Genomic DNA, 14,795 nt, shown 5'->3' on the forward strand with positions numbered 1-14,795 from the left:
TAAAGTATAATTTCTCATTATTTATTTCATAGATGAGACAAAAAATATATAAAAAAATATTCAAAACTAAAAAATTATACGTTACCCTCTAAATTAAAAATTTAAAATTAAAAGATTCAAATTTATTAAAAAGTGATGTTAGAATGATATTCATGCATGTAATTTTTTTCAAATTCCAATACATAAGATTTGGATCAAAGCTAAATAAAAATGTTGTCGTACTATAACCCAATTACCCATAGCATAGAGCCACCCAAAATTTTAGATTTCAAGGCAAACCCAATCCATCTAAAACATATTCGATCACCAAACCTAAGAAAAAAAATTCCAATTCAACATGAGGGACAAATGAAAACTCTCAAGGCTTTATCAACCATTTTGCTGACTCCATAATTCACCATATATCACAAAAATTCCTTACCCTCCTCACCCAATTTCACTTTGAATTTCCTAATCAAACAAGATCTCCATACACCGACCAAAAAAAAAGATCTCCATACCAAACAGATTTTTTATTTTCCCAAATAAATGTAATTGACATTCTGAAAAAAATATAGCCGTTACACAAGAGTATTTTTCTCTCCGTACAGTTGATCCCAAAACCTGTTTTGAGAAGCCATGAACGGTGTTGATGATCCAGGCGAAGCTGCGACAAAGAAACCTCCCTCTATTGAGGAGCAAGATCTGCTGAAGAGAAGTAAAAAGAAAGTGAGAAAGGACGGTGAAGGTTTTACTGGAAGCCAACAACCTGTGCCAAGAGAAGAAGATTGGATGATTGAAGATAGTACAAGCAATGGAAACCGATCTAAGAATCGGTCTTTTGCTCAAACCTTGAAGAATGGTCCCATGAACAGCCACACTGAAGGTGAAGATACAGATCCGGCTATCGACACCGGGAAGAGAGAAGCAGAAGGAGATAAGACAGACATGGTGAGTGATTCAGAGTCTGACATCAGAGTGGAAAAAATTGAGGAAGGACTATTCAATATTGTCATTAGTGAAGAGACTGAGAGAAAATTATGGAAGCCATGGTGGAATACGTTAATAGTAAAACTGTTGGGACGAAAGGTGGGATATGCAGCAATGAAAAGAAGATTAGAGATAATGTGGAGTAACAAAGGAAGTCTTGATGTCATTGACTTAGGGCAGGACTTCTATTTAGTCAAGTTTTACGCAAACGAAGATTTTGATTTTGCCTTATTGGAAGGACCATGGAAGCTTTATGATCATTATCTAATGGTGAGACTTTGGGAACATAATTTCAACCCTCAAACAGCCACTATAGACAAGGTAACAGCATGGATTAGACTTCCAGGGCTGCCTATTGAACTATATGATAGAAATATTTTGAGAAAAATTGGAAATCTCATCGGAAGGACTGTGAAGGTGGATAGCAATACGGCTGAATTATGTAGGGGCAAATTTGCGAGACTGTGTGTTGAAGTTGATTTAACTAAACCTCTAATGGGGAGATATTTAATCAATGGAAGGGAATACCGAGTTGAGTATGAAGGTATTCATCAGATATGCTTTTCTTGCGGGAGAATAGACCATGAGCAAAAAGATTGCCCTCTAAAACAAGCTCCAAAAGCAACAGAAGCTCAGTCAACCCAGGACTTTCCAAAGAACCAAAGATCCAATGGAGTTGCAGAAATGGGACAAGAACAGGAAGAACAAAGGAGATTGGATAAGGGAAAACAAATTGAAATTGACACTATAAGGCAGGACAAGTACGGAGACTGGATGGTTGTCCAAAGGTCAAGAAGGGGAAAAAAAGGGCAAAAGGAAACTGAATCTAGAGACATCGGAGGAAGAGGAAAGTCAAGATATAGTGTGTTGACCATTGAAGAAACAACACAGGAGGAAGAACAAGAAGAGAGAGAGGGTGGCAATAATGCTGAAAGAGAAACAAATAATGCACACAAGTCAAGAACCAAAGACAAGGGAAGCAAGAGCAAGCATGTAGAGCAACAAAGCATAAAAAATAATTGGGAAGAGAAGGAGCTAACTAGTGAAAACAGGAAAACAAACCAGGAGACTAAAAAAGAAGCAATAGCTCAAAAAAAGAGTCATAACGGAAATGAAAAAGAGCAAAGAGTAGGGACAATAAAGCAAGGATTCAACCATCATGAGGAAAACTGGGCAGAGGAGGCTAATGGGACCCCTTCCTTAATGGAAGAATGCATTGAACCTTCGTACCAAGCCCATCCAATAGAAGGAAAACCACCAGACCCCATAAATGTTGAGACAACAAAGGTGGTGCCTATGGAAACACAGGGCACTGAAGAGGGCAGGAGAGCTTGTTAGAAGGAATAGATTTCACAACACCTCAAACTAGTGTTGTACAGGACACTGTAATGAAGATGAACTACATTTCAGGTGTGCTCTTTCCTTTTGAAGCCCTTGTTTGCTATTTTAGTTTTCTTAAACCTTTAATTATCCTTTTTAATGATCACAATAATCTGGAATATTAGAGGGGCTGCTAGTGGAGCGTTTAGAAGGATTTATAAGGAGATGATGAAACAATATAAGCCAGACATTACCATTCTTTTAGAAACAAAGTGTAGCGGACAAGTTGCTAGAAATGTTATAAAGCAATTAGGATACACTAATTACATTATAGAGGAAGCTCAAGGTTTTGCAGGTGGGATCTGGATTTGCTGGAACAGGAGTGACATCAATATTATTTCAATAGAAGCACATCAACAATATATACACGTAAAGGTCCAAGAATGTGGAAGAGGAGAGTGGTTTTTCACTGCAGTATATGCCAGTCCTCATCAACAAATTAGAAGAGAGCTATGGCCTAAATTACAGAACATAGCTAACACTGTTAGTGGGGAGTGGCTTATTGCAGGGGATTTTAATGAGATTAAAGATAGTTCAGAGAAGAGGGGAGGTGCACCCACAGATCTGAGGGCTTGCAATGCATTCACTAATTGGATCAATAACTGTGGTCTAATTGACTTGGGTTTCATCGGATCGAGATTCACTTGGAGAGGTCCTCAATGGGAAGGCCAAGAAAGAATCTTTAAAAGATTGGACAGAGCTATGGCTAATTCAAGTTGGAGAAACATATTCCATGAAGCTACAGTGGAGGTGCTCACAAGAATGAAATCTGATCATCATCCTCTATTAATTACTACTGAAAAACGCTTAAATGGAATAAGGGATAGACCTTTTCGCTTTGAGGCTATGTGGACTATGCATCCTGACTTCCAAAATTTAATTGAAACAAGTTGGAATAATCATCATCATCTCAACAATGCTCTTGACAAACTAAAGAAGGACTTAATCGAATGGAACAAGAGCTATTTTGGGAATATTTTCAAAACTAAAAGAAGAATACAAAACAGAATTGCAGGAATTCAGAGAAGTAGCACATATAGAAAAAATCCTTACTTAGATGGTTTGGAACAAAAGCTTATAAAGGAGCTAAACGAGGTTCTGGACAAGGAAGAAACCTTTTGGTTACAAAAATCGAGGGAGAAATGGATTATGGATGGAGATAGAAACACTAAGTTCTATCACACCAAAGCTATAGTTAAAAGAGGAAAAAATAGAATTCTTAAACTCAGAGGGCATGAGGGGGAGTGGATCGAAGAAGAGGAGGATTTGAAAAAGCACATCACTTGCCATTTCAAAAACCTTTATCAAGAAGAGGTTAGAGTTGTTCCTTTTGATCTAGACCATTACGACCTCCCTAATTTCAGTTTGTCTGATTGCAGGAAGCTTGCAGCTACTCCTACGGAAATGGAAATCCGAAGGGTTTTGTTCAACATAGGATCTCTCAAGGCTCCAGGAAGTGATGGCTTTCCGGCGCTTATCTATAAAAATAATTGGGAGATCATGAAGAACAAAGTGTGTGATTTTATCCAAAACTGTTGGAAGAATCCAGAGATCATAAAGCAAGCCAATACCACACTCATCACGCTAGTTCCAAAGCTGAACCATCCAGAGTCCATCAATCAGTTTCGGCCGATAGCTTTGTGCAATGTGACCTACAAGGTGCTAACCAAGATAATAGTAGACAGAATCAAACCTCATTTCAGTGATAGAATAGCGGTACACCAATCAAGTTTTATTCCAGGAAGAAAAATACAAGACAATATCATCATTGCGAAGGAGCTCATGCATAATATGAAGAGAATAAAAGGAAAAAAATATTTTATGACAATAAAAATTGACTTCGAAAAGGCTTATGACAAGCTTAGCTGGGATTTCATTAAAGTTAGACTCAAGGAGTTTAAATTACCTGTGAAAGTGATACAAATAATCATGCATTGCGTTAACTCAGTTTCCTATAATGTGCTGTGGAATGGAAACAAGACAGAGGAATTCATTCCAAAAAGAGGGGTGAGACAAGGCGACCCAATTTCTCCATACCTTTTCGTTATCTGTATGGACAAGCTATCTCAGTTGATAGAGGAGTTGGTGCATCTTGGAGAGTGGAAACCTATGGCAGCGGGTAGAAGGGGACCAAGAATATCTCATCTAATTTTTGCCGATGATGTTCTTCTATTCACAGAAGCCAGCCAGGAACAAATGCAAAAAGTTAAAGAAGCACTAGAAAAATTTTGCAAGGCATCTGGATTGAAAATTAACGAAGAAAAATCCTCAATTGTCTTCTCAAAAAGCACAGATATAAATTTAAGGAGGAGGATTATGGACATAGCAAAATTCAGAGAACAAAAGGAATTGGGAAAATACCTTGGAGCCTTGATTACAAATAATAGAGGAGGCAAGGAAAAGTTCAAAGATGTTATGGGTAGAGTTCAGAGTAAACTCAAGGGTTGGAAGAGTAAGTGTCTATCTCTTGCTGGAAGACTAACGCTGGCTCAAGCATCCATTAGTCCTGCTCTTAACTTCCAAATGCAACACGATAGAGTTCCTAAAGGAGTTTGTCAGGAAATTGAAAAGCTTCAAAGGAGCTTCATATGGGGGGATGAACCCAATCATCGAAAAATACACTTAATCAGCTGGAAAACTCTATGTCGTCCTAAGCACGAAGGGGGTATGGGATTTAGGAAAATCACATCAATGAATGATGCCTTCTTGATGAAAATTCTTTGGCAAATGGAAGGAGAACCTGGAAAGCTATGGGTGGAGGTGCTAAAACATAAGTACTATCCGGGAGGACAATTGGAAAACAACATAAGAAGCAAAAGCTCTGATTCTACGCTTTGGAAGAAACTCGTGAAAATATGGCCAATCTATCAGAAAAATTCTATACAATACATAGGAAATGGATGCACAACTAACTTTTGGAAGGATCAATGGGTGTTGGAAGAAGGAGCTCTCAAAAATCATACTCTCAACCCAACCATGAACAGCAATAGCTTGGTGAAGGACTGGACCAATGAGAAAGGAGAATGGGATCGAGAACAACTTAGACTCAATTTACCAGAAGAAATTGTTCAAAAAATCACAGCAATGTGTCCACCAAATCAAGATCAAGAGGGAGATAAGAGAGGTTGGAAGCACACAGAGGATGGAAATTTCTCAATAGCAGCAACTTATAAAGCCTTAAACAACTGGTCAAAACCCGAAAAAACGATATGGAAGCAGATATGGGAATGGAAAGGGACACAAAAAATTAAAGTTTTCATGTGGACCGCTATCCATAGAAGAATTCAAACAAATGAGAGGAAATCAAAAATATTTGGGGGGAGTGGAGACTGTTATGCGTGCCATGGAACTCAGGAGAGTTGCATACATGTGCTAAGGGACTGTCAGAGAGTATCAACAACTTGGGTCCAACTCCTAGATTCATCTAAAATTCAATCCTTCTTCAACTTAAACTGGGAGGAATGGGTAAAGCTGAATTTGACACAACAACTAGGAAAGAGTAAGAATTTTGACTGGAAAGATATTTTCATGGTAGCTTGTTGGAGAATGTGGTATTGGAGAAATAAGGAAATTAATGATGACAACTACAGAAGACCGTACCAACCTCATATTGATATCATGAACCAAGTTTAGGAAATTAAACAAACTCTGGAAAGGAATTACCTGATTAAAGGTTTGAAGATGAAGCGTGAGATTCACGTCAGTTGGGTGCCACCGCCAGAAGGATGGGTAAAGCTTAACACAGATGGGTCTTCACAGGGAAACATGAAATGTGCTGGATGTGGCGGGTTGGTGAGAAATGAGAATGGAAGATGGGTTGCTGGATTTACCTGTAGGATTGGTAACTGCACAGCATTCACGGCAGAGCTATGGGGTGTCATGGAGGGCCTGAAATTAGCCTGGACTATGGGAATGAAGAGAATCATTGTGGAGTGCGATTCGGCGGCTGTTGTTAAGCTGTTGAATGGTGAAAGAAATCTGGAGAAGCATCCCAATTCTCTAGTCAGACGAATTGATGCATTGAAAAAGAAAGATTGGAGAATATTTTTTGTACAAATTTACAGAGAGGCTAATAGAAGTGCTGACTATTTAGCTAGAAAAAGCTTAGAAACTGGTGATGGTTTTTTGTTTTGGGATACACCATCTCTAGAGTTAGCTAGAATCATCTATGAAGATTGCACAGGGGCTTCATTACCCCGATCTATTTGTATATAAGGTTTCTTTTTGTTGGACTTTATTAGCCCCGTAATTGTACCCAAAAAAAATGTAATTGACATTCAAAGAAGTTTAAAATATGTTCTTTCATTAATAATTTTACTGAAGACTTTTTTTCCTTATTTGAAAATTGAGAAATTCTCTACATACAAGCATTTTTTTATACAAGTTTTTACAAGTGCACCTTCTTCTTCTTTTTACGCATGTTCTTCTTCCTCTTCCTCTTCTTCTTCTTCCTCTTCCTCTTCTTCTTCTTTCGTTTCTTGCCTTCTCTTTCTCCTTCTTCAACTATTACTGCACGTTTTCACTGCACATTCTTCTTCTTCTTGCTGCACGTTCTTCTTCCTCTTCCTCTTCTCCTTCTTCTTTTCTTTCGTTTCTTGCCATATCTTTCTCCTTCTTTAACCGTTACTGCACGTTTTCACCGCACCTTCTTCTTCTTCTTGCTGCACGTTCTTCTTCTTCTTCTTCTCTTTTGTTTCTTGCCTTCTCTTTCTCCTTCTTCATTTACGTACTTTTCTTTCTGTTTTCTTTCTTCATTATTCTCGATTTCCATTATTTTTTGACATCAAGCTCTGAAATCGTTTTTGAAGAAGAAGAAGCAGCAGAAGATGAGGAGGAGAAAGAGAAAGAGTTCTGAATTATGCATAAGGTGTACTTCAACGAATTTTGGGTGTATTTCTTAAATCCTTTGGGTGTAGTTTTTGTAATCCTTTGGGTGTATTTCTGAAGTTCCATTATCTTCAAATTTGGCAAGAAACTCGTTTTCATGGAGGAAGAAGAAGAGTCGTTTATAATGCATGGTGAGTAGCGCGCTTTGGAAACAAGAAGTGGTTGAATAACATGCGTTTATTTACTCTTAAATGTAGGAGTGTAATGCATGTTTTTTGTTGGGCTTGTACCAACTTGTAAGACTTGTAAGCCAAAAAGACTTATATGTGTAACAGGCCTCTTGAAAATTTAGCTGGATCTGCAACACTATAATGTGTAATCTTTAACTCTTTAATATTTTTTCGTATTTCTTTTAGTCCTACTTATGAAATATAAGATGAAAAATTATACTTTATTCTTTCAAATAATAAAAAAAAAAAGAGAGAATCCAATTTCATTTAACAGAATCTTTTCATCGTATCTCAAGCTAGATCAAAGATTACTCTGTTGCGAATGAACTTGTGTGACAAGTGAACTTTGACCAACACGTTGATTGCAGATATTGTTCATCTTTCATTTTCCCGCAATGGTATTTTGCAGTGCCTAAACTATTTATTGGTCGACACCAAAGGCGTAGTTAGAGAAAACTGCTAATACCTAATTCATTATTAGGTCCCTGGAAAAAATGGATGACAAAATACAATAATGGAAAATAAATTAAACTGAGATTTGGACACCAAACCCACCAAATCCGCTTTATTTCATGCAAACAAATCAACCTAACATATAACAAGAAAAATTAGACCACCTAATCTAATGCATTAATTGTAGAACCCAAAAGATTAAAAATTTCTTCTTTTACGATGTCACACATATTGCTCCGTTTATTTGTTATATATATTATATATTTTTTATAATTAAAATCAACAGTTAAAAATTATTGAAACATTGAAGTTTTCCTATTTTTTTATTCATCTATCTTTCCTATTTTTTTATTCATCTATCTTTCTATATTTGCAAAATCAGAGACAGATAACAAGGGAGAGTGTACGGAGAAATGTGACTAGAATAAAGAGGCATATGAGTGGGACTAACAGTGACAGGTATATTTATATGATTAAAAAGAAGCAAAGGTGCATAGATAGATAAAGCTGACAGAAGAGAGCACTACTTTTAAGTGCTTAAAGCAAAAGTCACAATAAAAAAAATATAATAAAAACACTAGAGAGTGCAATCATTCATTCATTACATTATCTCCCTCTCAGCGATAATAACTATCAATCCTTTACAATAATCATAATAATAATAATATTATCATCACTATGCAACAAAACCTCTCAGACTGTGTATGCTTGCTGAATTGTGTCTATGTCCAGACCCTTCAATCTCACAACTGATTCCACATGACCTTTCAGTGTGTGGAGCTCTCTCAACCTGCATCAATTATAACTATGACTTGTGGGAACCAACTTTGTTTAAATGTGAAATATATGTTTTATCCTGATGAATCTAATTCCCTTTGAAATTATAGTATAAGCCTAGTCAAAGGGGTTGCCTAAAAGATAGAAACACTTTTTTCCTTTTTTTTTTTTTTTGCATTCCTCTGTGCATATTGGCTCTTAAGAGTTATGACTACAGTATTTTTAAGAGAGAAATTAATCGAAAACAATCAACGACATCTACCTCGCAATTTCGGCTCTCCTCTTAGCTTCTTCGGCCATTTGATTGAGCTCATTGAAATGCGTGCGCTCAGTGAACATCTTAGTGTCAGGGGCTTGCAATCCATGCAGTGTTCTTTGAGCATGTGCCCATTGAAGTTCCCTTTGTTCTTTCCCAAAGTCCTTTTGCCTAGTGAATGCAATCTGCAATATACAGATATGATAGATAAGCACTATAACAGGAAAAATGAGTAGTGCTAAACAAAAACATTATAAAATCCACTAAAAATGAGCTTTTGTTGAGTTTGAATTTCGGATGTTTCTTCTAATTGAGTTTTGTATATCGTTGATTTGAAGAGTTTCGGATTTTTTGTGTTGAAGTGTTGACTCCATAACTAAACAAAACAAACTCTACTTACCCTTTGCTCAATGACAAGATCCCAAGCCCTTCCACTCAAAGCATAGCGAATCAAGAATTTGATGATATCAAGAGGGATGTAGAATATTATGTTATACAGCCATATTACACCAGCCCAACCCCATCCTATTCCTTCGATCGCGGCAAAGCTCCAGTTTGCATATACTGCGATCAACGTGGCGATCTGAAACATAACGAAACCGATCACCAAGTCTGATGGAGATAAAAGATAATTACAATATAATAATAAATGGTTAGGTGGTTTACCAGCTGAGCAACTACGAAAGCAACCACCAGCAATAAACCCGGACGCTCGACATATGACCAGCCTCGAGAACGAGTCACGAATATAAGAGCTTGACTAATGGTGCTCACTTGAAGATAAATTGCTGAGGCGAGTTTTCGGAAATCATCATGAGCACTTTTTTCAAGGGTTGAAACACCAAACACTCGCTGAAAACATAAATGAATCACATTCAGAGGCATCAATTGCATGGATTACATTAAATCATAACTTATGAGTCTTAGCATTAGCTCCTTTAAGGGACAAGGCACATGAATGAATGTTGAAGTAAATTTGGACACGAAAAAAGAAAATAAAACAAGAAAACTCTTGAGAGTTTAAATCATAAATAGAAGCCGTACCGGGAAGAAATTTGTCTTGTATGCAGCCCAAAAGAAAATGACAGTCATCATTGCCAAGTAACTTCCGAGCACAATGCCAGTAGTAAATATCTCTGCTAGCTTCCAGCTATCCGGCAGTGGTGACGGTTTTACTCTATCCTTTGAAATTGTCATAATAGTACCTATAATATCAGATAAATCATTAGCCATCAACAAAGATCGGAACCATGCTGCGAATGATAGACAAGAGGGGAAAACAGTAACAAAGAAGAAACAACAAACCATCATTCAGGATAGCAATAATAAGAACCATAAAAGGTGGAAAATCAAACTTCCATATGAGAGCCAGCAACATGAAACCGAGCTGTAAGCAAAATGTAGAACAGAGAATTAGAACCAATTTAATGATTATGTCAACAAAATTGCCAAGTGAGGCAGAATAGATGCTCAGAGTTGCAAAATCATTTACTTACCACGATACGAATTGTGATTGAGACAGCATAAATCTGCAAGAAAGGAAACCAATTAGTCAAATACTGGACCATAATCACATACCAACTTGCAGCTTAAGTAACCAAAATTGTTTCCCATAATAGTAGCTCAATTGCTCACTGTATAATTTTTCATTCTCTGGAAAATAGCTCGGCTGGTCAAAACAGCACTTATGATAACACTAAGACCAGGTTCTGTTAAAACAATATCAGATGCACTACGAGCAGCATCCGTGGCGTCGGCGACAGCTATACCAATGTCTGCCTTCTTTAGAGCAGGTGCATCATTCACTCCATCACCAGTCATTCCACAGATATGTTTCCTCGCTTGCAAACGCTTCACAATCTCGTACTTGTGCTCTGACCAAAAATATAAAACAACAATCATATCAATACTTATTCGAGTACACGTGAAATCCCCGGGATAGTATTGAGACATACCAGGAAATACACCAGCAAATCCATCGGCTTTTTCGATTAGTTCATCAATGGGCAAGGCAGCAATGGATTCATCCTTGTCCTGTCCAAGTAAAGCAGATGAAGGGTACATATTGGTACCCATTCCCAAGCGTCGTCCTGTTTCCTTTCCTATAGCTAGTTGATCACCTGATAACAAAAAAGGGAAGATATATAAATGAGTATATTCATTTCTAGCAGATACTGTGTTACTTAAATTCTTAACTATGTCATGATAATCAATACAACAGCCAATTCCCAATCTTTGCAAACTTAATTACAGTGATTCTGTACAATAACACAACCAAGTCAAAGGTGTTGACTATGGACCTGTAATCATTTTGACATTTACTCCGAGATTTAGTGCCCTCCGTATTGTTTCGGCACTATCATGCCTAGGTGGGTCAAAGAGAGGCATAAGGCCAATAAACTGCCATGGGCCTCCAGCACTTTCTTTCCTTCCATCGGGAACTTCCTGTATGAAACGGAGAAGTTAACATAATCATATCATTTCTACTATCTTAAAATATAAGCAAGCAAATATAGCAAATGACAATGTGATGAATTCATCAATTACCTGGTATGCTACAGCAAGAGATCGCAGACCGCGCTCTGCGAACTTATCAATCACTGCATGAACTCTGCGTTCGATGTCTGATTTGTTGTGGGCAAGGTGTAGGATCTAGTCATCATGGTACAACTCACAATGAGAATAAGAAAGACAAATATCAACACACAACCATAAAAGAACATAAATGATGGTAAATTACCTGTTCGGGTGCACCTTTGCTTACTCTATGCATTTTGCCATCTTGATCAATATAGGTCAATGCAGTCCTCTTATCAGTTGGATTGAAAGGAAGAAAATGCACTTCTTGTATACCGGCACGTGCCTTTGGTATTAATCAGTTAGCAGGAACAAAGAAAAAACAAATTGATCAGCCTCAATATAGAGAAACTTGTGTAAACGTGCAAATTCATCAGTGCATTTAGCAATGGATCAATGACTTACCTCCTTTGGATCAGCCAGCATCCCAACAATGGCAGTATCTATGGCGTCTTGATTCTCAAGTCTTGAAGCTCGAGCTGCCATCAAAACAACAGTATCCGGGTCCACTCCTTTTGCGAAAACCTAATTGGTTATGAAAAAGAAGGAAAAAATTAGAACAAGTGCATAAGAAATAGAAGAGAGAACAACAAAATAGCAGCACTCATCATCCAACCTCGACAAGATTTTTGTCGACTGTAAGCTTATTTAGTGTTAAAGTCCCAGTCTTGTCACTACAAAGAACATCCATGCCTGCCATTTCTTCAATGGCTGTCATCCTCTTTGTGATAGCACCCTGCATATATCATACATTATTAAATTATGACGATTCTCGAGCATGTCCACCCATTATGCTGAACCGAAGAAACTTCACTAACCTGCTGAGAGAGCCTATGAGAACCAATAGCCATGGTCACGGACAAAACCGTCGGCATGGCAATTGGAATTCCTCCAATAAGAAGCACAAGCAGGTTATCTATTCCCGGACGATATTTTCTATCTTGAATGGGATACATAACAATGATCTCAATGATCATCCCCACAGCAATAGAACATATGCAGAAGTTACCAATTGCAGTCAAGACCTATAAACAACAGAAGAATTTAGAACTATGAATAAAAATTCAGACTATATTAAAAAAAAAAACAAAACAATTGACACTGCCATCTTTCTAGAATTACCTGTTGAAAGTGACCGACTTGATTAGTAGTATCTACAAGGTGAGCAGCTTTCCCAAAGAAGGTGTGAACACCGGTAGCGATGACCACAGCTTCAATCTCTCCTTGTTTGCAGGTTGAACCAGAATACACACCATCACCGGGACCCTTTGTCACTGGTAGGGACTCACCGGTAAGTGCAGACTGAAAAGCGAAAAGGAGGAAAATCATGTAATGAACCATTTGGGATATGATGGGGGCTTAAAACAACAGAAATTACACATCATAGAGATCACAATCGAAACAACAAATCTTGCAGAGAACCCCACCTGATCAATTTTCAAAGGATCACCTTCGAGAAGGCGAGCATCTGCAGGGATAATATCTCCAAGTTTGATGCTGATGATGTCACCAGGAACCAGGACTGCGGCATCTTGTTCGTTCCACCTACCATCACGAAGAACCTTCACAAAATACACACACAAAATTGGTTCCTCTGCAGATGCAAAGATTTTAACACCACCAATACCAGTATCCAATGCAAACATTAAGGACATAAGAAAATGACACTGAATCCCACACCTTTGCTTTCGGAGCGAGACGAGCCATGAGAGCTGCAGCAGCATTACCAGCATTGTTCTCCTCTATGAAACTGATGGTTGAATTGATGACAAGCAAAGTGATAATACCAACAAAGTCTTGCCAATCAGGAGGCTTACCCTGTACAATAATAATAAGAGCAAGTCCAAAATAATCAAACTCGGATTGAGTTCACCTAAACTTAGCAAAAAGTTGAGTTAATTCATGAATTTGATACACCTCCATTGCTAACAAGTTTTAGAAGCTAGTAAGCACACTTACCCCTCCATTGGCAAGAGCAATTGCCATTATAGCAGCAGCCTCCATAACCCAAGAAAGAGGATTCCACATAAATCCCAAGAACTTCAAAAACTTGCTCTCCTGAAAAACAAAACCCAGAACACGATAATTTACCAAAACGAAAAAGGAAAAAGAAAAATTCATGTGGGGGTCAATGAAATGAGAGAAAGGTTAGACCTTTTTCTCTTCAAGCTTGTTGTGGCCAAAAATGGCGAGTCTTTCCTCAGCAGCCTTGCTGCTGAGACCTTCTCTGCTACATCTCAGATTCTCAAAAACTTCCTCAATGGGTATGTTCTCCTACATTCATTCATCAAAAAAAAGAAAAAAAAAACCATCAATGAGGATAACAATTAGACCAAAAGAGACCCAATAAATGATAGTGATTCAGATCTATGTTACCAAATCCACAGTTTCTTTGAGAACAGCCTCTAACTCCACGGATTTGTCCCCCATCTTCTTCTTCTTCTATCTACCCGTTCCAGTTCCAGTTCTATTCTCTCTCTCTATCTCTTTGTAAGTCACCAAACTTTTACTCTCTCTCTCTCTCTCTCTCTCTCTCTCTCTCTCTGAGGAGTTACTACAAACAAAACAGTTCAGAAAATTAGGAGAGAGATAGCGTGCGTGGATTGCACCAACCAAAGAGAGAGTTGGCAAAAGTACAAACTACAAGTAAACAAAAAAGTGTGACAAACTACACATAAAAATGAAAAAAGAAAAGATATAGAAAGAAAGAAAGAAAAGAAAGTGTGTATGGTTAAGGGTAGGAGTAGGACAAGCTAGTTGTGAGGATTGAGATGAAACTAAAGACAAGAAGAAGAAGAAGAAAAAGATGCAGTGTTCTTCAGAGCTAAAAAAAACAGAGAGAGAAAGAAAGAGGGACACAAAGGGGTAGACAACCTTGTATGGAAATGCAAGTTCAGCAACGACGTTCCATGTTTGTGGGTGTGGCTATGGCTATGGCTGTAAGGTAGAGAGAGAAAGAGGAATACATAACATACATACAATACATAGAAGAGTCATATTGGCCTTTTCATTTTTCTAATTCTCATTCTCTCCCTCTCTCTCTCATCCAATTTTTTGTTTTTTCTTTTTTACAAATATAATAATAAAAAATACTAGAAAATCAATATTTTTACTATAAAAATAAAAAATTAGCTAGTATTAATTTAAATATAAGATAAAATGAAAAAGTTTAATCACTTTTTTTTATAACAATATAAGAATAAAAATTAAAATACACATGTTAAATAAATAAAAAACCTATGTCGTCGTATAAACATAAAAAGATAAATTATCAATCATACTTAAAAAACATTTTGATTATTTTAACATATAAAATTATGAATTTG

At 37.3% G+C, this 14,795-nt stretch overlaps 1 protein-coding gene across 4 annotated transcripts; it reads right to left on the reverse strand.

The window, feature by feature from the left end:
- Window positions 1-8,300: 8,300 nt before the first annotated feature.
- On the reverse strand, window positions 8,301-14,553 carry LOC112710641 (ATPase 11, plasma membrane-type). 4 transcript variants are annotated; one of them, XM_072203415.1, is made up of 22 exons: window positions 14,344-14,514; window positions 13,846-14,023; window positions 13,624-13,743; window positions 13,429-13,527; window positions 13,150-13,287; window positions 12,897-13,031; window positions 12,592-12,771; window positions 12,288-12,494; window positions 12,086-12,205; window positions 11,875-11,994; window positions 11,633-11,755; window positions 11,440-11,544; window positions 11,193-11,337; window positions 10,848-11,012; window positions 10,528-10,766; window positions 10,389-10,421; window positions 10,198-10,279; window positions 9,937-10,097; window positions 9,559-9,744; window positions 9,293-9,475; window positions 8,899-9,077; window positions 8,301-8,649 (listed from the first exon to the last, which is right to left on the reverse strand). In XM_072203415.1, exons 2-22 carry the CDS (start codon window positions 13,897-13,899, stop codon window positions 8,553-8,555), a joined length of 2,871 nt encoding a protein of 956 aa, XP_072059516.1. In that variant the 5' UTR covers window positions 13,900-14,023; window positions 14,344-14,514; the 3' UTR covers window positions 8,301-8,552. The 4 variants fall into 4 exon arrangements, with proteins under 4 accessions (XP_072059516.1, XP_025618752.1, XP_072059511.1 ...); XM_025762967.3 differs by having other exon boundaries at window positions 13,846-14,553; XM_072203410.1 differs by having other exon boundaries at window positions 10,528-11,012; window positions 14,344-14,503.
- Between the last annotated feature and the right edge of the window lie 242 nt (window positions 14,554-14,795).

This window comes from Arachis hypogaea, chromosome 1, assembly GCF_003086295.3.
Source record: "Arachis hypogaea cultivar Tifrunner chromosome 1, arahy.Tifrunner.gnm2.J5K5, whole genome shotgun sequence".
In the NCBI taxonomy this organism is placed as follows: domain Eukaryota; kingdom Viridiplantae; phylum Streptophyta; class Magnoliopsida; order Fabales; family Fabaceae; genus Arachis; species Arachis hypogaea.

Coding starts and splice junctions, on each gene's coding strand:
- LOC112710641 (XM_025762959.3), bottom strand. CDS start 13,899: ATGGGGGACAAATCCGTGGAGTTAGAGGCTGTTCTCAAAGAAACTGTG. Junction 11,338..11,439: donor CTCTTGCTGTAGCATACCAG/GTAATTGATGAA, acceptor CGTTTCATACAG/GAAGTTCCCGATGGAAGGAA. Junction 11,013..11,192: donor AAATGTCAAAATGATTACAG/GTCCATAGTCAA, acceptor TTTTGTTATCAG/GTGATCAACTAGCTATAGGA.